At 38.5% G+C, this 26708-nt stretch overlaps 1 protein-coding gene across 1 annotated transcript; it reads left to right on the forward strand.

Annotated features, from left to right (window-relative positions):
- Position 1: 1 nt before the first annotated feature.
- LOC124787954 (transmembrane protein 170A) lies at positions 2-24929 on the forward strand. Its single transcript, XM_047254957.1, has 3 exons — positions 2-561; positions 641-746; positions 22713-24929. Exons 1-3 carry the CDS (start codon positions 477-479, stop codon positions 22906-22908), a joined length of 387 nt encoding a protein of 128 aa, XP_047110913.1. The 5' UTR covers positions 2-476; the 3' UTR covers positions 22909-24929.
- The last annotated feature ends 1779 nt before the right edge of the window (positions 24930-26708 follow it).

Here is a 26708-nt window from a genome sequence, read left to right on the forward strand (position 1 = left end):
GCGTCTTTGGTGTCGGACCAGAGAGTTCAAACACGTTATGGTGGCGAGGAGTAAGGTATGTGAATGACATGAAATTGTGTTCGGTAGTGTTTTCTCCGTATGTAAATAGGGGACAAGAGTCATCATGATCTCCCGTTTCAAAAGGTACTGGCATTATCATTTACCGAGGGTTCTACGGCAGAGACCCGATGTCATGTTTTCCTTTGATAGTTAAACTTGCCGGACTTTTAACAACAAAACAATTTGAATAGCAGAAAGTAAATAATTCTGGAAGAATACTGTGCTCATTTTCATGCGCTGGTAGCGAGGGGGCGAGGTGGTCAAGGTCGAAAATTAATGTTCAGGAGCAACAGATTTCAGGCTTTTCCAAACTCTATTCGACCTTTATTATAATGGAACAACTAGAAATAACTTTATACGACACTTGAAGTTTAAGAGAGAGAGAATTGTTTGGATAAGCAATTCATCACTTCATAATGTCAACGGAGTCACAAATTCCAGAGGTTGATAGTGGTGCTACTATAAGTCTCGCCCAAAATGATCCACTGAACACTTTTGCTGGTAAGAGCCAAATATACCTCTACTCATTTGCTGAAGCCACTGGTAAGAAGACATAGGTAATCGTTATGCTTGTTTCCAGAAATGTGGTACCATGTGTTCCTCTGGGCACTTCTCTCTTCAGTCTTCGTCCATGCAGTTGCTGCAGCTATAGCATTTGCAACACTCAGGAAACACATTTATGGCAAGTAAGTTTGCTATCGTTTTACAAAACCCTAGAAGTCAATGCTGTTGGTGTTGTGTTGACTTATATAACTGTTGTGTATTGTTACTTGCAGAATACATGCCGTGATGTATTTTATGCACATACCCTCACAAAATAACATAACACTATGATGAAATAATATGTCATTCCCTGGAAGTGGAACATTAAGTAATTAGCGGGAACTAATGACGAATGTATTTTTATTTGGAGGAATAATGTTGGGTGAAGTGATGTTAATATAAGAGATACAAGGAAGATATTACACGGAGGAGGCAGGAGATTCAATTTTGCAATAAGAAATTGTCGAAGTATTCAGCCACTTTTAATGTAAAGCAAAGCAATCATTGGCCATGTATTAGGTTGGAAGTGTGTGACTTAATGTTTTGATGAACTTATCCTGTGTTCTAGACTCCCTAGTTCTTATTTGATAAAACTTGTTGGTAGTTGGCAAGGGCCAATATTACACCGCTGTGGTACTATATAGTTCCATTACAACTAGTAGTGAATATTTTCATCTATTGTTGGACCTTTTCTTTCAAACGTGTGAAGGAATTCTACGCTCTTCACGTGAGTTTTTACCAACTCTTCAGAGAAAGTTTGTTATTATGTGAAGCAATGAAAATAATTAATATCTTCAAATGCTACTTTTTAGAACTGGACATATTTTGTAAGTCACTTTACTGCAGTTGAGCATGATGGTAAGGCTCTTAGATGAAACTTGTAAAGATCAGTTACTTCGTAGTCTTTTCTATGCTTTTGTACTGATGCTTGGTCCGAAACAAAACATAATTACTACTGTTCATGCAAACTAAGTTGACGCTTGGTACAGTGACTGACAGGAGTGACAGTAAATGAGAAATGCATTTACCATTGTTCCCATTAGCCACTGTGCAGGGTGTCAACTTAGTTTGTGTGAACAGTCTGCTTTGACCAAGGACGTCACCAATATGGTGGGAACGATCATTCACAACTACTCCCATATCACGTCTATGACATCATTACGTAAACATAACAAACACAAAAATAAATCGAAAAACCAACAAACACGTATTTCTCCAAAAATGGGAGGGCGAGTCAAACGAAAACCTTAAATATTTTTTAAAATATTATTTATTGTGCAGAAGTGGTACAAAGCTGTATCACTTTTCAACATAATCTCCCCCACACTCAATGCAAGTCCTCCAGCACTTACAAAGTGCATAAATTCCTTTAGAAAAAAATTCTTTTGGTAGTCCGCGCAACCACTCGTGCACCGCATGGCGTACTTCTTCATCAGAACTGAACTTCTTTCCTCCCATTGCTACTTTGAGTGGTCCAAACATATAGAAATCACTTGGGGCAAGGTCTGGTGAGTATGGTGGATGAGGAAGACACTCAAAATGCAGGTCTGTGATTGTTGCAACTGTTGTACGGGCAGTGTGAGGCCTTGCATTGTCATGTTGCAAAAGACACCTGCTGATAGCAATCCATGTCGCTTTGATTTGATTGCAGGCCACAGATGATTTTTTAGGAGATCTTTGTTTGATACACTGGTGACAGAGGTCCCTCTAGGCATTTATTGTTCCAAAATGACGCCTTTTTCGTTCCAAAAGAGTGTCAGCATAGCCTACTATGCCGATGGTTCTGTTCAAAACTTCTTTGGCTTTGGTGATGAGGAATGACGCCATTCATTGCTCGCTCTCTTCATTTCCGGTTGGTGGAAGTGAACCCAGGTTTCATCCCCAGTAACAATTCGTGCAAGAAAGCCATCACCTTCTCATTCAAAGTGCCGTAGTAGTTCTTCACAAGCATCAACACGTCGTTCTCTCGTTTCAGGACTCAGCTGCCATGGCACCCATTTTGCAGACACTTTGTGAAACTGGAGCACATCATGCACAATGTGGTGTGCTGACCCATGACTAATCTGTAAACATGCTGTAATGTCATTCAGTGTCACTTGGCAGTTTTCCTTCACTATGGCTTCAACTGCTGCAATGTTCTGTGGAGTCACAACTTGTTGTGCCTGACCTGAACGAGGAGCATCTTCCACTGAAGTCACACCATTTGCGAACTTCCTGCTCCATTCGTACACTTGCTGCTGTGACAAACATGCATCACCATACTGAACCTTCATTCGTTGATGAATTTCAATAGGTTTCACACCTTCACTATGCAAAAACCGAATAACAGAACGCCATGTGACGGTATGTGTACATCTGCACTATGGTGCCACCCACAGACCATTCTGCATGCTGTTTGTAGCACGCTTACCGACTTATAGGATAACGGTGCGAAATTTCAATTTGTTATTACAAATTTAAGATTTTCATTTGACCCACCCTCATATAATGAAACTAATGGGACAAGCAAGGGAAATTTGGGGTTTTTGGGTGGGGACAAACTAAAAATTAACACATGCCACTAAACCAAACGATAAAATAAAACGATCACAACCTTCCCAAAATCAACCAAAAACAATATCCTCTGGAATCAAACACTTCCCTTGACTTATGTGTCAACAGAAACTACCGGTACCAAATCATGAAACCCAAAACTACAACCACATCCACAATCATCACTACCTCAAAAAACACAAACCAACAAAATTGGAATCAAACACTTCCCTTGACCTATGTAGGTCAACAGCAACTACCGATACCACACTATAAATCTCAAAACTTTCACCACCACCACAGTTAATAGTACCATAAAAAAAGCCGTAGAAAATCAAAATTGGAATTGAACACTTCCCTTGACCTGTTATTCTTACATCTCCACATATAGCTGTCCCTGGTCAGAGACACCGGAACTTTAGTAAGCCTCATTTCTTCACGACACACTGAACACTTCATCCAAAAATCCGAATAGTTGAAGAAATTTTATTAGAGACAATGCACTGTCCCCAATCATCGCCAACAACCGAAAACTGTTGACCTTGTCAGTCATATCCATACCTACCAAAGACATAAACAAGGCAATTTACCAAAATTCACAAATGAAAAACAGAAAAAAAATTACAATAACGTCGACATAACAAAACCAAAATTGTTAACTCACTGAAAAATATTCCGCTGAAAGCACAGTCACTACTGATACCACACTCGTGCAATAATACCACACAAATGAACCCCGTATTCCACATAACATGCTACCCATAAACACACCACCAGAGAGAACCACTGACCTCAACAATACGCCACCTATAAACACGCCACACACGCAAACTAAACCAAAAACATCACCTGACACACAACACATAAACACACCACCAGAGAGCACCACCGATCACATCAAAACGACACCTACAAACACGCCACTCTCACAAACTAAATTCCACACCGTCATGACGTCACATACAACAACAGCCTTACGTCACAGGTCAAAGCAGACGGGTGGAATCGGATGCTTCTGTTGACCCCAGAAAATAGTCAGATATATAGGTAAACGTTTTCAACAACTTATCAGAACACTACTTTCTTATGGATAATGTAGTGAAGCTTAAGACTGAATTAAAGAACTTTCAACTTGGAAACTCCTTTCGCGCGTAGAGGAGTCTCTTTCAGAACTCTTTAAATTTACTTTTGTTAGTTAATGTTTAATTAAAATTGGCACTGTAATACAGTAGTGTCATTTCATAGTGTTGCACTTAAATTAAATGTACATCTTTGACTTTTTTCCTCATCGCAGACCTGTCTCCTTGTAGCCCGTGTGACAGGTGTAATGTACAAATATACTATAAAGTGCTGGCAGAATGTAAATAATTTAGAAATAAAGGAGACCATCCAGTAGATATCAGAAGCATCGAGCCACTGTGAGACACACAAATTTTCATTTGTGTGCCTGTTCATGACTCAACACTTATGCAGTTCAGTGAGTGGTCTCCTCCACTCTTAAATTATTTCTGTAGTGTAATGTGTGTTTGACACATAGCTACTCTTGGTTGTATTGGGGGTGGTATGGCCTTGCTTTATTCTGACCTGAAAACTAATATACCCAACCAGTTATAAGGGGATCTACAGTTAACTGTATAATCAGAATCAAGGCATAACTTCTCATGTTTCATATAGTCATAGCATTGGTAGAGATGAAGAACACTAAAGTGTTAAGAAAAAACTCTTGGACCTGTCTGATGTCAAGTACCAACTATTTTTATTTGCATCTCAGTACATCAATCATATTCCATGAATCCCATGTAGGACAGTTCCAACAATAGCACCCAGCAATAGTCAACAGGTGCAAATAGCAGTCCTATAACATTTCATCAGGTCTGTGAGATGACAAAGTCAGAGAACTGTTCCTTCGCAGTAGTTGGTATTGCAGGAGATTCAGAAGTGATGCTTTTAATATCAACATAGAATGTGCTACAACATTGAAAGTAACTGGTGTTGAGTGTGCATGCTGACCCACATTTACTGTATTCTTGTTTAAGTGACTCTCCAGTAACCCAATAAACCTTGGTATAGCATGTGCGAAGAGAGGTATGATGCCAGAGCAAATAGAAATCACAGTTGTCCAGGCTCATTTGTCCATACAGTATGCTGGTGAATTTCCATGTTCAGTGTTTGAGACAATAGTGTTCCTTGTTTGTGATTTTCATAGGCCGTGTGTTCGCTTGAGCTATTGCCAATGGAGGTGATGATCCATATTACAGTGGCAAAGAGTGCTCTTTGCTTCCTTGTATGTCTCAATTTTCTGTCAGTAGATATCTGCAGGTAGCAGTAGTTGTTGTCTTTGTTTACTACTTTGGCAACTGTCTTTACCATAAAAAGAATTTATTGTCATGAATTCTACCACAGATAAATGTTTGATGCTCTTTATCCACATGTATACTCTGAAAGCCCCTGTACAGTGTGTGGTGGAAGGTTCATTCTTCAGCTGAGGATGGGTTGATCAATGCCATTGATGTTTTTGTAACATTTTTGGAATCCTTGCGAAACAGATTGGAAGGTGGGTGAGAGGTGGTCAATAGAAGTTTGCGATACCTCCTGTCAGCTTTGCACAGTAATGTAACTGTATTGTTTTGCGTGACATCATGAAGGCGAGTTGTGTTTGAAATGGATTGTGTGTGCAGAGAGCAGGTTTGAATATGCTGTGGTACTTTGTAGTGTGGGATGGTTACATTTCTAAAGTGTTTGTGACTGATGTTAGTGATTCCTTGGACTCCTTGAGTGCGGCTTGTGGGAATAATATTGGGAAAGTTTCTGGTGGTTTGTTAGTGAGTTATTTTGATGGGTAATAGATTCATTTTCAGGCTTGGAATTATTAGTGCACAATATTGTTTACGGTTGGAGATTTCATTTTATGTGCTGTTTTTTGTTAGTTATGGATATAGCTGCTGGTAAACCTTTCAGGATGTGAGGTCATGGTCCAAGAAACTCTTCCGTTCCTGATGTTTCGTCCAGGACTGTGCTCGTCATCTTCAGAGGTATTCCTCCACTGAGTCTTGCCGACTGACTGGTTGGACATCCGAGAGCGACATATATACTGTAGGAAAGGGGGCATGGTCGAAGTAACACGTGATAAGGCCGGTATTACACTATCAAATTTCTTTGTCCAATATCTTTGTCAAAGATATTTGATAGTGTAATAGGGACTTTGTCAAATGTCGTCCAATATTTGATCAAATCTAGGGCCTCGCTGTATACTTGATCAAAGAAACCGCTTGTCTTCTGTTCACTGCAATGTGACGTGTTACCACATGGAGCGCTAGCATCGCTGCAGCGTTCTGTCGTCTGTAGTGTTTTTATAACCATTGCCAGTAAATACAATTGGTGTGTGCCGACAACTACAAAATTAATAGATATGTCTGAAGCTGATGAGGCGCTTTACAACGTGAGGCACCCTGAATACAAAAATAGATTAAGAAGATTGGAGACCTAACCTGACCTAACCTAACCTAACCTAACCTAACATAACCCTCTCCTGTAGCAAGGAATCGGAGTGTTATAGTGAGCCTGTCTTCTGAAGATGTAGCAGTTCTTAAGTGAATATTGTGCTTTATGATATGAGGATACACTTCATTGAGCACATACAGAAATGTATGCTCATCCATTCTTAAGTAATTGATGTACGACTTGACGTCTTCCACTGTAAGCTCACGTAACAAGTTTTGTTGAATGCTTTTATCGTGCCGTCGTAAAACCCATGGCTTCACCCAGATTAGATTAGTTTTTCGTTCCATTGATCCGTGCTGAGGAGATACTCGTGGATGTGGAACATGTCGATTTTTTTAAGCTGAAATAACAATACTAATAGTATGAATAAATACAATACATCATTTGTTTCTATTAAAAATTTCGCCAATGGAGTAGAAGGAGTTGGCCAGTAGTAAGTCTTTCAGGCTCCTTTTAAACTGATCTTTATTTCTAACTAAATTTTTTATGTTTCCTGGCAAATTATTGAAGATAAGTGTTCCTGAGTAGTGGACCCCTTTTTGAACTAAAGTAAGTGCAGTCCTTGTGCAGATCATTTTTGTTCCTGGTATTGTATGTATGAACTGAGTTGTTTGTTGGAAAAAGAGATATATTATTTACGACAAATTTCATTAAGAAGTAAATATACTGAGAGGCAGTAGTTAGTATACCCTGTTCTTTGAAGAGGTTTCTGCAGGAGGTCCGTGAATTTACTCCACAAATAATACGTATTACACGCTTTTGGACCTTGAAAACTTTTGTTTGACTTCAAGATTTACCCCAAAATATTATCCCATATGACATTATGGAATGAAAGTATGCAAGCTTTTTCATTTTTATGTTGCCTGTCTGCTAACACTCGAATTGCAAATACAGATTTGTTAAGGCCTTTCTGCAGTTCTGTGGTGTGCTCCTCCCAACTGAATTTATTATCAAGTTGTAATCTCAGGACTTTTAAGACTGTCAACCTCGTATGTATGGTTCCATTTTTTCCCCCACTTCTTTTCCGCATGTGCACACAATGCAATTGGAGTACGTAGAACTGCTGCGGTTAATAACAAGTTGTTGTCAACCATCTTGAACTTTGACGAAAAATTTGATGAGTGTAATACCCCGTCTAGCGCTACGTCAAAGATCTTTGTCAAATATATTGGACGGAATATTGGATCACATCTTTGATCAAATCTTTGACAAAGAAATTTGATAGTGTAATACCGGCCTAAGCAGAGATAATTCTTGTCAAAGATAAAACTTAACTATCGCTTGTCATCTTGTCAAAGATAAAATTGTCTGGAGATTCTGCGGAGCTACTGTCCATATGTCGCTAAGTTTCATTGCTTCCTCTTTTCTGTTAAAATTATCCTGATGCTTATAAAAGTCAATGGCTTCTCTGCATAGTCATGGATAACAATTTGACTTTGTAGATAAAATTTCTGTTTCAGAAAACTTCACTTTGTGGTTTCCTGACTGAAGAGCATGCTCTGCTGCAGCTGATCTCTCTATTTTTCCTAGTTGGCAAAGACTTTTGTGCACTTTTAGCTGTGTATTTATGCTCCTCTTGGTAGTTCCAAGATATACTTTACCACACGTAATTTCGTATACACCACATGTCGACAGAGGAGGGCATTTATCTTACACAGATCAAAGTACTTGACTTATTTTCTTTGTTGGTCTAAAGACCGGTCTCATGTCATGTTTCTCCTAAAATCTTACCAATCTGATCCATTACTTTTTTAATAAAATGGAGAGTAACTGTATTTTTCCATCATCGTGGTTTATCCTTGTTTTTAGTCTTCTGTTCCTTTGTCATAAAATACTCTTTACCTCTTTCCCTGAGTAGCCATTTTTCTCAAAGGCTTGCTTCAAATGTTTTATTTCAGCATCCAGGTGTTCCGATGTGCATATCCGTTCAGCTCTATTGACAAGACTTTTAATGACACCTCTCTTTTGTTGTGGAGGGTGATAGGAGTTTTTATGCAAATATCTGTCGGTATGTGTTACTTTCCAAAAAACTTTATGTTCCAAAGTTATGAGACGATCTGAAGTTTGGAACATAAATTTTTTTGGAAAGTAACACTTACTGACAGATGTTTGCATAAAAACTCCAATCACCATCCACAACAAAATAGAGGTGTGATTAAAAGTCTCCTCGATAGAGCTGAACAGATATGCACATCAAAACACCTGGATGCTGAAACAAAACATTTGAAGGAAGCCTTTGAGAAAAATGGCTACTCAGGGAAAGAGGTAAAGAGAATTTTACGGCCAAGGAACAGAAGACCAAAGGACAAGGATGAACCATGACAACAGAAAAATACAGTTTCTCTCCCTTTTATTAAAAAAGTAATGGATCAGATCGGTAAGATTTTACAGAAACTTGACATCAGACTGGTCTTTAGACCAACAAAGAAAATAAGTCAAGTACTCTGATCTGTGAAAGATAAACACCTTCCTCTGTCGACATGTGGTGTATGCAAAATTCAGTGTACGTGTGGTAAAGTTTATATTGGAACTACCAAGAGGAGCGTAAATACACGGCTAAAAGAGCACAAAAGTCTTTGCCGACTAGGAAAAATAGAGAGATCTGCTGTAGTAGAGCATTCTCTTCAGTCAGGAAACCACAAAGTGAAGTTTTCTGAAACAGAAATTTTATCTACAAAGTCAAATTGTTATGCATGACTATGCAGAGAAGCCATTGACTTTTATAAGCATCAGGATAATTTTAACAGAAAAGAGGAGGCAATGAAACTTAGCGACATATTGACAGTAACTCTGCAGAATTGCTATACAATTTTATCTTTGACAAGACGACTGTCGATAGTTGACTTTTATCTTTGACAAGGATTATCTCTGCTTATTATGTGTTACTTCAACCATGCCCCCTTTCCTACAGTATATATGTCGCTCTCAGATGTCTGACCAGTCAGTCGGCAAGACTCAGCGTAGGAGTGCCTCTGAAGATGTCCAGTGCAATCCCGGATGAAACGTCAGAAATGGAAAGTTTCTTGGACCACGACCTCACATGCCGGAAGGGTTACCAGCAGCTATGTCATTCGGTCATGAATGCCTTCATTCTGTGATCAGTTATGGATATGACAGTGATGTTCTCAAGTAGGTTCCTGCAAGCTGCAATGAGGGGATGTGTTGACCATGATTAAATTCCTACGGTTACTTGGTTTAATTGCCAATTACATGTAGTGTCACATTTGAGGAGAAGGTAGGAGATTGCTGCATCTTGGGCCAGCGTAAGTGGTGTTGCCTGCAGAACAGTGTATGGCTTTAAATCCACAGGAACTTCTGGTTTGAGAATTCTGGGCTGTCCATTCGGGAGATTATGTTGATGACACATTATTTCTGTTATTGCTAGATAGACGAATTTGCATGCTGGGTTACTTTGGTTGGTAAGTATGTATGTTTATATGTTCAATCAGGTGTTTCTTGTATATCGAAAAGGTGTTAATGCAATTTTTTATGTATTTTTGTGTTGTGCCCATAGTAGTTGGTAATTATGTTGGATAGAGATTTGTAGTATCGTGGAGTTTATTTAACCTACATTGGTGCAGCTAGTTTTTCAATATTAGTTAGGTGCGTGGGTTTTGATTTTCTGATACAATGGACTTCAGTTCAGTTACGTAGGTCAGGTTATGTGTTTGGTACTATTTGGTTTTGAGGTATTGTTGGTTTTGATTGAGCTATAGAGATAAAGTGAAATTCCTGGTACCGGTTTCAGAGCTACAGTATGTGCACATTTTGTGTGTTACATACAACTTTGGACTCACAACTTTGGACTCAATGGCAATGAGAAGTGGGCTACAGAGTGGTGCACCAACTGTTGTTGTTGTAAGGCTGGGCAAAGCAGAAATGGCTAGCGAACAAAATAACACAACCAACAGGTGATTTATTTAATAACTTGTATTTCTCCAAGCTTATGAAGACTCTTTAAAAATATGGCAGCAGTAAAGAGAGTTCAGCTGTCACAGTGTTATCTAGGATAAGGCTCACTGTAGTAAAGCATGAACGATTGAGTCTTGAGATGCATTTAGGTAGGGTTTGCATAGCGAAGTGGCTCCAAGCAGGAGTGGGTTGAGGGGCTACCGCTGGTCGTCCCATATTGTGGCAGCAGAGGGCGCTCGAAGTACAGAGCTCTGAGGTGTGGCTCAGCAGACATGCACCATTGGGTCCACCAGATCCTCCGGGACTGCTACCGGTGTCAGGCGGAAACTTGCCATTCCATTACCAACTGTAGAATACCAGAGGGATGGTATCTATGTGTGATCCCACATTGTGGATTTGTGGTCTTTGAGCTGTGTAGATCACATGAAATTTCCGGTATTTCTTCTTATTCTCTCCCCCCTCCTCCTCCAGATACTAGTTTTCTTAAATGTCACTTTGTTTAAGCTTTTTTGCTTGATTTTTGCATTGATATTTGTTTTTGTATGTCTTCATTATTAGGATTGTCATATTTAGTTTTTCCCCGTCCAAAACTCCCATCCCCATGGTTGCCCCATTAGTTTCATGTTAGTTCTGCAGTTAAATGTTGTTCATATTATTTGTCTCTTTTCATGTATGAATGAATGATGTCATGGCTGCCATATTGTATAAGCTTGAAATAGGGATGTCTGCCATTTTGATGACGTCACGGGTCCAGACCAAGACCTGGTACCATGAACTTCAGTTATACCAAAGGAAGATGCTGTCTGATGTGAAGCTGTGAGGAGAGGTTGAGAGTTGCGCCTGGATAAACTGAACCAGTATGAACATTGCCTACGAAAGGCGAGGTTCCGTGGTAACGTCCCAGCACAGCGCGCAGTTTCAATCTGCCCGTAAGTTTCGACATAGATGTTGTTGCTCATTCCCTTTTTTTCAGTGTTACATTGACAATGACACTAGAGTTGTATCTGTGTTCCGCATTCTCAGGCACATCTTGGACTGTTTTGTAGCCTATTTCTCTTACAGAGATTACTGATTGTCACAGTTTTTCTGGTTACCCACTTTGAAGTGTAAGCCAACAGAATAGAGGAAAGGTCTAGACAAAAGGCGAACATATTTTGTGCAGTTTTTTAGTCTACAGGGATCAGTTTGAGCCTTTGATACTACCTGTCGGCTTTTGAGCCTTGACATCATAAGTTTGCGGATTGTTGGTTTGATTTGTTGGAGGTTGCTAGTTGCATTAGTTTATGCTGTGTTTGTAGTCTGTATAGGGTTTGTGGAGAACGGTGTGATTTGTGCTGGTGAAGGCATGTGAGGTAAGTACATGTTACCTCTAGTTTGTGCTCTAGCCTGGTTTGCTTTCTCTGTGCTTTTGTGTTGCGTAGTTTGAAATAGCTGTCAGTTAAGTTCAGTAGCTGTATGTTGTGACACGAAATGGAAGATTTACAGTCCATAGTTACTTTTCTCCAGAAGTTAAACGTGATCAGTGATTACTGCAAATGTCATATGTGTTCAGAACAAGAAGCTGACTAAATTATCTACCAGTCGTTCTTCTGACGGATATGTGTGGAGATGTCAGCGTGGTTATTTGTGGTAGTCAGTCAGCGAAGTGGTTTTGTTTGAATGATTCAGCTTAGTTTGTCAGTTGCAGTTATATTAACATATTATTTTTTATGTATGTTCTGTCAGATATGCTGTGCATGAAACAGATGTCAGTGAACATACCATGATTGATTGGTTTTCATTTTGTCATGTAGTATGTGGGAAAGGTAAGGTTTACACTGGGTTTGTTTTGTTCATGACATTGGCCTTTGCTTCTCTTTTGTGATTTTAGAAGGTTTTTGTTGTTTTAAATTGATTTTGAAGAGGGATGGCTTTTTTTAATCTCACGTAATAAGTTGACTTTTCATTTTTGTTTAATTGCTATGATAGTTTACTATCTGTATTGATATCTGTTTTTGGGCTTTCCTGTCGAGCTATATAGGTGAAGTGATGTTTTCGGTACTGCATTTTGTTAATTGCTATGTCTTTTTTCTGTTTATGTGTGTATTGGTTTTCTTTATTTTTATCAGTCTTTTGGGTTGAGCTGTATAGATCAGGTGATGTTTTAGATACCAATTGCAGTTAGTTAGCAGGTTTTATTGTGTCTGATACCAATTGTTGTATCATGCTTTTCTTGTTGCTTTTGTGTTAAGATTTTCATTTATTGTGGTTCTTATTTTAGATTTTATTTTGTGCCTACCCAAAACCCCCAATTTTCCACTGTTGCTCTGTTAGGTCCAACATTTATTGCATGACTCCATAATTGATGATTTCTTTGTTTTATCGAGGGCTTCAGTTTATCTGATACTTCGTACAAGATAGCTGCTCACTACCATATCCTCCATCACTGACCAGAGCTCTCACTTGTAAAGATATGGGAATGTCAGCAAGATTCTCCCTTGGGACAGGAGGGTTGAGGACATGTCAATAAAAGTGGCTTTCTAAGTGGCTCCTGCACTTTGCCATAGAATGACAATTAAGATACCTGTTGAATTTTTGCAGCAAGACGAAACCATTACTTGGATAAGTAGCCAGAAATAATTGTCAGTGAAATTTGCTTAGAAAGCCAACATTCTTTTATTGTATTCCAAATTACATTTTTATCCTGATCTGTTGTTCTGATTTTTGTTTTTGTAATTTTTCATTTTAAATATTGATGTCCCAATTTTACAACTCACAAGGTGAATCCAGTGAAAATCTTTTTAAGAATTATTTGTTGTGTGTGCATCACAAAACTACCATCACTGTTATTCATAACCTACAAAGTTTTTGAATTCCCTTGGAGTAGAATTCATTTAGGAGACACTGCAACTATTTGTGCACTGTATGGTGCACAACTACATTGAACAGAACTGCTGATAGCCCAATGTTTCTTTTAGTTGTGGAAACATATGTAAATAATTCTCGTAAAGATCTAGTGCATATAACAAATGGGAAAGACAAACTTCAGATATCATCAAGTAGACTGTGAAATTGGAGAAATTTCGGGATAATGTGGTGTGCTCATCCATGACTTACGTTTACAGTTCATTCAGTGTCATTACTTGCATCTACATATATGCTCTGCAAACCAATATGAGATGCCTGGTAGAGGGTACATCCAGTGGCAATAGGCAGCTTTTCCATTGTGATGTCGTCAACAGCTGTGGTGTTTCCTGGAGTTATGATGTGATGCCTGATCCAGGTGAGGACGTCAGCCATGGATACTTTAGTGTTTCAGACTTGTGACTTTATTCATACCATTGCTGAATCAAACATGCATCACCATACTGGAATAACATTCTACATTGAATTTAAATAGATTTTATGTCTTCACAATGCAGGAACCAGATAACAAAACATTGTTCATCGCCGGTGCAAGTGTCTAGTAGGGGGCAGCAGCTTGTACAATGTTCTTGTTTGGTGTTCAAGCACCTGCACGATTCTGCCACCTAGTAAACAAGTGACAGACTGATAGGAATTTGCTTACCAAGTGACAGACTACTGGTGCCGTTTTGCTTAACAAATTCCACAACAGCTGTCTTGTCCTAATTTTTGTAGTGTAAGAAGTTGTACAGAGTGGTAAATTGACAAATGGAGTATCAAATTGATGGGTGTGAGGTCTAGTTTTGGAATGGAGAGGGTGGTGAGGAGGGGAGTGGGTGGATTAATAGCTTTAAAAAATCGGGGTAATTGAGGAGAACTTAATTAGTGATTTGAGGGGAAAATTGAAATATTTCATGAAACAGCTGAAATGAAGTATCAAAGTTCATCTCTTAAAGGCCTAGCTAATTTGCACATAAAAATTTATATTGGTGTGATATTTAATTGTGGAGTACTAAGTCCAGCACATTTTGAAGACAGAAGACACTAGGAAAACAAATGAAATTTCAATAAGAACAATCTTTTTGAGCAAAACTTGAAAATAAAAAAGTTGGTCATACGTTGTGTGAAATGATTTGTCTAAAAAGAAATAAAATAGATTAGGGAAGATGTCAGATGCTTTTGAATGATGCCCAAAATCATGCACAGCAAATGAGGTGCATCAAATGTTTCTTTACTCTATTTTATTTCTTACTTTTAGACAAATCATTTCACAAAACATTTGACCATTTTGATCCTCTCTTTCTTTCACACACACACACACACACACACACACACACACACACACACACACACGTGTGGTTTTCATTTGGATCAAGCATATATTTACACTGACAATGAGATGTCCCCAGCAGTAGACAGTAGGATTGATAGTTTGAAAATGTCCATGCAGTGACGTTAATGCTCCTGGTATCACACCCTGCAGCCATTCAGCCTGGGGGGCCGTCATTTGCAAATAGCCATTGGGGAAAAGAAATTGGAGTTTCGTATGATGCTCCGGAGCTTAAAAAAAAAAAATACAGATTGCAGTTGCAGTCAAGTCTCCGAGGGAAGCACTCGACAATCCACAACATCCAGAAGCAGATGCACCCAGTATGACAATATCAGTAATTTTTGAGAGGTGCATATGGGGCCTGAAGATGGCATATTGAGTTGTTGAAAATGGTAACGAAAACAAAATAAATTAACTTCTCAATTTGCATGGCTGTTTGGTGAATTTGTGTGTTAAAGAAAAATATGGATTGTTTGCGTAGTGTAATGGTCACAGCAAGGGCCTCCTGATCAGGAGGTTAAGGGTTTGAATCTCATCAGAGGCTTTGAATTTTTTTGTAATCTTTATGAAAATGACTTAGACCTTCAGTTAATTGGAATTTCAGAAGGCTGTGTGTAGTAACTCTGCTTAAGCTGCGCTGTTATTTATAGTATTTCCATTGCTATCATGCAGAGAAGGCATTGATTGTGTGTTGTAACTACCATACTTTATTTACAAACCAATTTCTACCAAGTTTTGAGACAGGGTTTTGTTATAGAAATTATTATAAGCACCTCACATTGGAGACTGCACAAAATTTTGACCTTCTGTAAAAATCTACCAATCTTTGGGGATTTTGCGATCGTTTAAATTTGGCATGCCCCCCCCACCCCCACCCCTTTTTTTAATAAAGTGTTCAGGCGTGTTGTGTATCGTGGAGGATCAGCTCCATTGTTTGTTAATTTATTTGACATAAATTTCTCAAGTGCTGTCAATAGTATTTCTTTGAATTCAAACCACATGTGTTCTACACTTACATTGTAATGTGGGAGGAGTGGAAATTGTGTATAAGGAAGGCACCAAGCAGAATTATTATCTGCCTTTTGGAATAAATTTATTTTTTGTGGGATTTGGGAGTTACAGTATTTCAGTCTTGCTATTACAACTGTGTGTTCACTAGTCCCTGTATCCATTTTTATGCTCGTTATTTCCTCAGGATTATTCATTGCTAAGAGGTTTAGTGTGTTTTCAAAACCATTTACTATTCGAATCGGCTCATGAACTAATTGTTCAAAATAATTTTCAGAGAATGTGTTTAGCACAATTTCGGATGATGTTTTATGCATACCTCCAGATTTAAACATGTTTTTTTGCCAACATATCAAGGGTAAATTGAAGTCACCACCAGCTATATGAATCGGGCACATGTTTGAAATTAGACTCAAGTTTTCTTTGAATCATGCAGCAGTCATATTATCTGAGTTTGGAGGTCAGTAAAACAATCCAGTTATTACTTTATTCCAACTGTCAAGAATGAACTCTACCCATACTAACCCACAGGAATTATGTACTTCAATTTCAGTACAAAATAAACCACTTACTGTTTTAATGTTTTCTTTGTGGACAGTGAGAGATCATTCTAATATATAACACATATTTTAAATCACATTGTATTGTAAGAGTTCCAGATAACAACAGTTATAATAATTGTGTTATTGGTACGCCTATTACCTAATTACTTCCTGGCCATGCGCATCATTGCCTTCCCATAAAGATTACCAACTTCACACAAGGCTCGCTGGTGTTGCAGTCACAAATCTGAAGACTGGTTTGATTCAGCTTTCCACATTACCATATCCTGTGTGAGCTGTTTAATTTGTTTATATTGCAGCTTACATTCATTTCAGCTTGCTAACTGTATTCAAGGCTTGTTCTCCCTTTACACTTTTTAAACCCCCCCCCCCCCCCCCCACACACACACACAAAACTTCCATCTGTTATCAAAATAACTTTTCCTTGGTGTCTCAGAATGTGTCCTATCAACCAATCTCTTCATTTAACCAGTTTGTGCCTTGAGGCTCTTCTCTCTCTGATTTGATTCAATATCACGTCATTAGTTACTCAACTGACCCATCTAATCTTCTGCATTCTTCTGTTGCAGCACTTCTGAAAAGTTCTTTTGTTCTCATCTACTGTTCACCCTCCACATTTCTCTGTCACATAATGCCACAGTCTTTACAGACTTTCTCATTGCTTTCCATTACTGCTTATTTATTGTACAGATTGAATAACGTGGGAGATAGATTACCCTACAATCCTGTTTTCCTCCCTTCTCAGTTACTGCTTACCTTTCATGCTTTCATGTTTGACATCTGTAACTACAGGCTGTTTTTTTACAAGTTTTTGGTAACTTTTGCCATCCAATAGCTTCAGAATTTTAAGCGTTTACTCCAGCCAGCATTGCTGGTTCAGAACCTATAAAAATTGTAAGTGTACATTTGCCCTTCTTCAGTCTGTCTTCTAAGATAAGTTGAAAATACAATATTGCTTCATGTGTTCCTAAAGTTCTCAGAACTTGTCCTCAGTTCTTCCCCCAGGTTGGGTTTTACTAGTTGTTCCATCGTTTTGTCCATAATTCATGTTAGTATTTATCAAGTATGATGTATGGTACATTTATGAGGGTGTTACTGTAGGGAACTGTAGGTTATTCGTAGATTACATGTCTCGTATGTCCTGCAGACCAGATGGAACAATTTGGTCATGGTTAGTTTACCACCGATCTTTAATAATTCTGAGGGAATGTTACCAATTCTTGATGGTTTGTTTCCGCTTATGTCATTCAGTGCTCTGTCAAGTTTCTTGTGCTACGTTTTAACCGCTGCCTCATTTTTATTCACTTCCTCTTCACTTTTTATACACACATCAAAATGAGTTTTGCATCACCTCAGTTCCCAGAACTCCTGAAGATAGATGTTGACTGTGGATATTGTATCACAGACACAGTCCCTTTGACAGTTCAAAGATGTCACTAAACCCGCCCATAGATGTAAACAACCATGCATGAGCAGTGCCTATTAGATGGAGGGGGTCCGACAGCCGATCAGTTCCAATCACTCCACCAGGAAGGAGGTGCAAGGCTCATGTTGTCTGTAGTTCAACCATGCCTAGACAGTCAATACCGCAGTTCGATCACGTCTGCATTATTACTTTGTGCCAGGAAGGGTGCTCAACATGGGAAGTGTCCAGGCGACTTGAAGTGAACCAAAGCGATGCTATTTGGACATGGAGGAGATAGAGAGACAGGAGCTGTCAATGGCATGCATTGCTCAGGCCGCCCAAGGGCTACTAGTGCAGTGGATGATCTCTGCCTATGGATTATGGCTTGGAGGAACCCTGAAAGCAGTGCCACCATGTTGAATAATGCTTTTTGTGCAGCCACAGAACATCATGTTATGACTCAAACTGTGTGCAATAGGTTGCATGATGCGCAGCTTCACTCCCGACATCCATGGCGAGGTCCATCTTTGCAACCACGACATCATGCAGCACGGTACAAATGGGCCCAACAACATACCGAATGGACCACTCAGGTTTGGCATCGCATTCTCTTCACTGATGAGCAGGAAGGTAGGGGTTCCCTGCTGTTTTGGGGTGGCATTATGTGGGGCCGACGTATGCCGCTGGTGGTCATGGATGGTGCCATAACGGCTGTACAATACGTGAATGCAATCCTCCGACCGACAGTGTAACCATATTGGCAGCATATTTGCGAGGCAATCGTCTTCATGGAAGACAGTTCGCACCCCAATAGTGCACGTCTTGTGAATGACTTCCTTCAGGATAATGACACCGCTCGACTAGTGGCCAGCATGTTCTCCAGATATGAACCCTATTGAACATGTCTGGGATAGATTGAAAAGGGGTGTTTATGGATGGTGTGGCCTACCAACCACTCTGAGGGATCTACATCGAATCACTGTTGAGGAGTGGGATAATCTGGTCCAACTATGCCTTGATGAACTTGTGGATAGTATGCCACAATGAATACCGGCATGCATCAATGCAAAAGGACGTGCTACTGGGTATTAGAGGTACCGGTGTGTACAGCAATCTGGACCACAACCTCTGAAGGTCTCACTGTATGGTAATACAACATGCGATGTGTGGTTTTCATGAGCAATAAAAAGGGTGGAGATGATGCTTACGTTGATCTCGCTTCCAATTTTCTGTACAGGTTCTGGAACTCTCGGAAACCGAGGTGACGCAAAATTTTTTTTTGTGTGTGTATAATCTTAAAAGTTTCTTTGCTTTATATAGCCTTTCTATACATTCCTTCCACTTTTCATTCCTCTCACCTTTGCTTCATACATGCATGCCATCTGAGCTTTTGATGTCATACGGATTCTTTTCTTTTCTGTGAAAGTCTGTATAACTTCCCTGTAAGTGACACACACCTTGCCTCTAGTCCTGATGCTTATATAGCTGTTCTTACTTTGCAGTTCCTGTCAATCTCAGTTTTTAATGCATCTATAATGCAGTTTTTCTGTTTCATTTGCTGTGTTGCTATGTTAGTTTCCTTTTTTCAGTCAATTTGAATGTATGTTGGGCCATCAAAGTACAGGGTGTGTCAAAAAAATGTATACACACTTTGAAGCGTCATAGAAAATTTATTTCCCATTCTACAATGTTAAATTTCTGGAAATGGAAAGCTTAAAGTCCAATTGGAAAAACAAATGTACTTTGCAAATGTGATTAATTTTCAAACTGGTGGCCTTCAGCATCAATACATTTCTGAGTACGAGTCACCACTGATTCCGTACATCGTACCAAAGTGTCCAATGAGATTTCTGCGCACACCGCCTGTATGTCATTCCAAAATGTGCCCTCATACGTCCCTATGATAGTGCGGTGGGGCGCCTCTTGCAGGAAATAAAACTCATCATTACCGTATAATGCATGAATGGCAGGGAATATGGAGTCAGCAAGCATTGTTAGGTACTGTATGTTATTCCAGTAACGGTACTTTCAAAGCAGAAAGGCCCAATGAGCCCCTTGCAGACAAACCACACCACACATTTACACCAGGCAAATTTACAGCCTTTTCAACTGTAATGTGAGGATTATCTTCAGTCCAGTACCCACAATTGTGCCTATTGACAGGTCCATTGAGTTTGAATTGGGCTTCATCTGACCAAATTATGCTACCCATAAATCCCGGTTCACGTCTCACCATCTCCTGAACCCATTCACAAAATTCTAACCTTCGCCCTGGATCGTCATCACTTAGCTGTTGCGTCAGCCTTGGAATCTACACACGAAACATAACATTACTTTCTCACAGATATTTAACCTTGTAGATCAGGAAATAAATTGTCTATGACAGTTCAAAGTGTGTATACATTTTTTTTTGGCGCACCCTGTATTTGAGGTTGGCTTTATCTTTTTGCATAGCTTTTATATCCACATCCACTTCCATACTCTGCCAACCACTGTAAAGTGCATGTTAGAGGCTACTTCCTGTTGTACCACATATAATGATTTCTTCCCATTCCATGTCCAAAATGTACTTATGGGAGCAACATGTAGAGGATTGTAATACATTCTTTGTTCTCTCTTAATACTGGAACTTGAAGATATGTAAGTAGGCTATTATGGGATAATTGACATTTATCTCCCAGCATCTGCCAATTCAGTCATTTCAGCTTTTTCATAATACTCTCTCATGATTCAAACAAATGTCTTACATTCAAGCTGTCCTCCTTTGTATATATTCATTATCTTGTCGTCTCTGTTTGTTAAGGGTCCCCCTACACTTGAGCAATATTGTAGAAGCAGTCTCCTTTACAGGTTTATTCTAAGTGCAATCCCCTTTCTAAATGGATTCCATGAACCAATATCTGCCAGATACCTTACCCACAGTTGAGTCTATGTGATCATTCCAGTCCATACCCCGACCGATTATTACACCTAGGTGTTTTTATAAGTTGGATTTATTCAGTTGGTTTCTCTTTGATGGTGTGGTCAAAGAATATTACTTTCTGCATTTTGTAAAGAACACATTTTACATTTCTGGGCATTTAAAGATAACTGCCAGTCTTCACACAACTTTGATTGAATCTTATCAACATCTGAATGGATATTAGTGCAGACTCTTCAATTAATATATCATTGTAATTACTGCATCATCTGCAAAATGTTTGACATACTGTTAATGTTGTCTTCCTCTCACTAAAATGTAACGTTAACAGCTGATGTCCCAACACATTTCCAGGGACCACACATGAAGTTACATTTACGTCTGTAAATTATTCACTATACAGCATAAAATGTTACCTCCTTACTTCCAAGAAATCTGTAGCGTAGTCACAAATTTTGACCACTGCCATGTACGGTCATATTGCATTTTTGTTAGTAAAGGTTGGTACTGTAAGGATTCTGATGTTTTTTCGGATTCGAGAAACACAGCGTCCACGTTACTGCCTTGACCCATAGCTTTCAGGATGTCATGTGAGGAGAACAAGAATGAGGTTCTGCGTGACAGTTGCCTTCAGAATCTGTGCTGGTTGGCATGGAGGCAATCATCTGTTTAAGATATCTCATTACGTTTGAATTTACAACTTGTTCTTAGATTCTACAACAGCTGGATCACTTCTACTTGTCTGGTAGATGGGTTTGACATAGACTTTCTTCCAGTCATTGGTCATGTTTTTGGGTTTGAGTGATTTATGTTCGTAATGGTTAAGAGTGGGGAAAACTCAGTTGCAAATTTTGTATAGAATTTTATAGGGGGTTCCATTGGGCACTTTGACCTTGTTCAATTTTAGTTACTCTGGATTTATTCAATGCCAGTGATACTAGTACCCATATCACTCATTTTGTCAAGATACAAGAATCAAACTTTGGCAGTACTTCTGGGTCCTTCTTTCCAAAGAAAACTTTGAAAATGCTTTTGCGTAATGATCCTTAGTTTTAGTTTCTGTGTCATCCATGAGGATCTAGACACTAACTTTGGTGTCACTGATAGCCCTTTTGTATGACAGGAATTGTGACAGGTCTTTAATAATATTCTGCTATGGTATTTATTCATTGGTTCATGCATTCCATATTTGACAACCAAACACATATCATTCTCTCTCTCTCTCTCTCTCTCTCTCTCTCTCTCTCTCTCTCTCCTGTTTGTTTCACACCTATTGTGCTCCTGAAGTCTTGTGTTTTGTTTTACACCTATTGTACAACAGTCACTGTTTCTTTATAAATTTTGTTACCTAGACTGTATACCACAGAGGTTCCCCCCTGCAGAGGTTAATATTTTGGCTTCCTCATTGAGATAACACTTCTGACTCTTTATTTAGTTTACATAATATGTTAGCCTTTGCACTTCTTTTAGTTCATCCTCTGTTGCTTTCAGTACTTCCTTCAAAGCTTCCCATTGTAATTCATCCCCTTTTTCAGTCAGTTGTTGCGTCATGCTGTCTTTGAAACTCTGTGATCTCCATTTTTCATAGTATAATTTTGCTTTAGTTGAATTCCATTATTTATTTGACTTAAGATGGGGTAAAAATACAGTGTTTGAAATTATATGTCCGTAATGCTATCCAGTAGTTCCATTCCTGCCTTGTAATTGTAACTGCCTCTTCAATTTCAGTTATCTTCATTTTTAAAGTGTAGTCTAGTTTCTACTAACATTTATCCAGTATGACTAGGAAAATCTTCCAGCAGTATGACTAGGAAAATGTTACTTACATAAATTCAGCCTATTTTTAGAAGTATAGTGTTATAAACTTACTTAACGAGGTACTCAGTTATTGATTCAGTATTGATCTCTCTCCATAATGGGAAGCCTTGAGCTTGCTTTGATTTTGTTTTTTAGAAGTTTTATGTTGATTGTAATTCAACATATGACTCCTAACTGTAAGTGTGAAATTTAATTTATTGCATTGTGTGTAGCATACTAATCAACATTATTTTTCAGGTTTTTCCCAGTCTTCATCCTAATCATGGGTGTCTTAGCACCTTTGACTTCAGGTGTGGTAAGTAGTGCTGCTGTGGCATTTGTGTACGACTCCTCTAATATGCCAATGCGGGCATTATATGCATTGTTCTGGGGAGTTGGACAAACTGTTGTGGCAGCCTGCATTGGTCTCACTCGGATACTTGCAACATTATAACAGCCAACCATTAATCTCTATGTTCTTAAGCATGAAAAGCGAGCCATCTTCAACTGAAATATCAAAGCTTTAAGCTGCAACAGAGATTTATACTCAGTGTCCTTAAAATATGGTTAATTCAGAAGTTTCTGTCTCTCAGACTCTTGCTGCACTAGTAATCAGTGACAGTAAACAATGATGAAATTGCTGTTTTTTATTCAATAGTTAATGTTATGTTTCTAAAATTAATTCTGTGTTGTAATCATTTGTGTGCTTGATGATTGCTCTAGTGATTATTCTCGGTAAAAGTGATTTGTTCTCCAATGTTAAGTAAATTAATTCTAAGAATTCTACATAATTACACAATTTTAGTTCTCTCTGTGCTTTTTGATAATTCAGCCCAGTGAAATTTGACACTTCAGAGAAATACTGTATTCCTCCTCTTACTTCAAAAGTTGCTACCACAATATTTGCCTGCTGTTATAAGCTTTTAATCCACGTGTTTGAAGACCTAACATCATTATTGTGACATACTGTTCTAAACAGATACCATTTGGCATTGATTATTGTGCTGGTTGTGTAGCATTAATAATTTATCTACGTCTTACAGATGCAGTGTCTGTGATATGTGTGAAAAATTTTCTTCACTACTATTTTCTGGCAGGAGGTTTGAATAACAGAGATTGTACTTATTTTTCTGTTGTTGTCCCAGTAATGCCCGTATTATTGCAATCTGGTCAGCATAGACATTAATCTTATTTTATATGAAAAAAGCATTTGTATAAATTTTATTGTACATATAGTGTATTTTGATTTAATTAGTACAAAAGCAACATCATTGCTACGTTAAAAAAAGGTTTTGCTATGCTGACAGTTCTGTTGTTGGTGGGAACCAAATGGTAAGCTGTAGGCTCATTGTGAGTGGTTGCCATTATAGTTGATCCCGCCATTGCAGCAACCATATTTCAAAAGTTCCTCAGGAACCAGTTCACTGAATTTGAGATTATCTTCTCATCCCTAGTAGTCCTATTATTTAATTACCTAATGGATATTAAAGCACAAAATATTATATATCTTCAACTTCCTGTAATTTAATAAGATTTTCTGGAAACGCAAATGAGTCATGTACTTACTGCAGCTTCATAATGGTTGCACAGAATTTCTTGTATATAATAATGAAAATAATGTAAATATATATTGTAAGCTGTACAGATACATATTGTACAATATATTTTTATGACTAAGAACAGTGGATCATATAAATGGATCACATTATCATGAATTTTTTACTTTGTAGTCAACGAGAATATGTAAATACATTTGTGTATATATTGCAGATTATGTAAGCACATCATTGCGAGATAAAGTGGTTTAATTTTATATATGGATCAGATGAAACATGTTTGTTGTGTTTGTCATATATTATGTTAAGTTTTTACCTTCTTTCAGAGAGACTGCATTTTAGTCTGTACGTGATAGGCAGTAAATTTTCTATATATATAAAGCTATTCCTTTTAAACCCATTTTTACGGCTGATTCATTATAAGAATTCAGTTGTATATATACATTATCTCACTCAAAAAAGTTTGTAATATTGTTGTGTGTTTAATAAGTCAAAATGTGGTGATGAAGGATTGATCTCAGTCTTAAAGACTCATGTTGTTCACATGGTTTTCAAAGTATTTTAATTTTTTGAGGAAGAGTGTGTGTGTGTGTGTGGTGTGTGTGTGTGTGTGTGTGTGTGTGTGTGTGTGTGTGTGAGTGAGAGAGAGGATTTACTGCAGGCTTCACTTTGTGCAGACTGAATAATGTATTGCTGTTTGTAAATTTTATAATAGATCCAGTATTATTAATAGCTTCCTGCTGTAAAAGTCCTAAATGTTAAGCATAATTTTTGGATGGCATCCTTTGGTACCATACAAAAAGAAAACAAGTAAAAATTGTTTACCAATTTTTATAACTAAGAATGAGTCCAGCAGTTTAATATGTAGAAAATTGTTTGCACACTAGTTTTCAATATGATAAATATTGAGAATAAAATTTTGTTACAAGAATTTATAAAAATATTTTTTTGGAGCATAATTTTATTTCTGATTTCCTTTTCCCTCCTGATTCAGAGGGTATGGTGAAATAGTTTTAATTGCAAATGATTCTGAATGTGCTTGTTGCTATTCAGTACCCATTACATGTTCTACTTTTTGAGGTGTGTGTATGTGGCAGGTCAGATTTTATTTCAGTTTGGAAAAAAACTTTTTGGAAGGTGAGGGGTGAGGGTGGACCGGGGGGGGGGGGGGGGGGGGGGGGGGGGGGGGGCGGCACCTGCTGGGTGCACCCTTATTCACAGGGTGTGTGCCCTGCTCAGTGCAGGGCTCCCTTCAGGCATGTAACCTGTTTTATTGTACTGTACACTATCTACATCTATGCTCTGCAAACCACCATGAGGTACATAGCAGAGGGTACACCCCCATTGTACCATTTATTAGAGTTTCTTCCTGTTCTGTTCATATAGGGAACATGGGAAGAATGTTTGAATGCCTCTGTGCGTGCAGTAATTATTCTAATCTTATCCTCATGATCCCTATGTGAGCGATACACGGGGGCTTGTAGTATATTCCAAGAGTAATCGTTTAAAGCTGATTCTTACAACTTTGTTAGCGGACTTTCGCAGGATAATTTATATCCATCTTCAAGAGTCTTCCAGTTCAGATCCTTCAGTATCTCTGACACACTCTCCCATGTATTAAGCAAACCTGTGACCATTCGTGCTGCGCTCTGTATGCGTTCAAAATCCCCTCTTACTCCTTTCTGGTATGGGTCCCACTCACTTAAGTAATATTCTTGGTTGCATGAGTGATTTGTAAGCTATCTCATTTGCAGATTGATTGCACTTCCCCAGTATTGTCCCAATAAACTGAGTCTACCACCTGCTTTATTCATGACTGAACCTATATGATCATTCCATTTCATATCCCTACAAAGTGTTACCCCCAAGTATTTGACTAGTTGGCCAATTCCAACAGTGACTCATTGACATTAAGTTATAGGATACTACATTTTTCATTTTGTGAAATGCAAAATTTTACATTTCTGAACATTTAAAGAAAGTATAGTACTTCCTGATTTTACTATTAATATTGTCTGCACAATCATTAATATGCAACATGAACAACAGGATCCCAACACACTTCCCTGGGGCACACCCAAAATTACTTCTACATCTGACGATGGCTGTCCAAGATAACCTGCTGCATCCTCCCCACCACAAAGTTCTCAATCCAGGCACAAGTTTCATTTGATGCACCATGTGATCGAACATTTGACAGTAAGCTTACCTGTGCTACTGAGTCAAATGTTTTTCAGAAATCAAGAAATACAGCATCTGACTGACTGCCTTGATCCAAAGCTTTCAGTATGTCGTGAGAAAAGTGCAAGTTGTGTTTCACATCATCGATGTGTTTGAAATCCATGCTGATTGGCATAGAGGAGATATTTCTGTTCAAGGTACTTCATTGTGTTTGAACTCGGAATAAGTTCTAAGATTCTGCAACGAATTGATGTCAAGGATATTTGTTGGTAGTTTTGTGGATCACTTCTACCTCTACCCTTTTTGCTGACAGGTGTGACCTATGCTTTTTTCCAAGAACTGGGCACGGTTTTTGTTGGAGGGATCTGTAATAGATTATAGTTAGAAGAGGGGATGACTCAGCTGCAAATTCAGTATAGAATCTAACAGGGATTCCATTGAGACCTGGAGCTTTGTACAATTTTAACAATTTCAGCTGTTTCTCAACACCGCTGACAACAATACTTATTTCATTCGT

This window comes from Schistocerca piceifrons, chromosome 3 (assembly GCF_021461385.2).
Source record: "Schistocerca piceifrons isolate TAMUIC-IGC-003096 chromosome 3, iqSchPice1.1, whole genome shotgun sequence".
Lineage (NCBI taxonomy): Eukaryota > Metazoa > Arthropoda > Insecta > Orthoptera > Acrididae > Schistocerca > Schistocerca piceifrons.

Bases quoted from the DNA above. Each gene is read 5' to 3' on its own strand.
- LOC124787954 (XM_047254957.1), top strand. From the start codon at position 477: ATGTCAACGGAGTCACAAATTCCAGAGGTTGATAGTGGTGCTACTATA. The intron at 562-640 runs GTAAGAGCCAAA...GCTTGTTTCCAG, and splicing joins TCCACTGAACACTTTTGCTG to AAATGTGGTACCATGTGTTC. The intron at 747-22,712 runs GTAAGTTTGCTA...ATTATTTTTCAG, and splicing joins AGGAAACACATTTATGGCAA to GTTTTTCCCAGTCTTCATCC.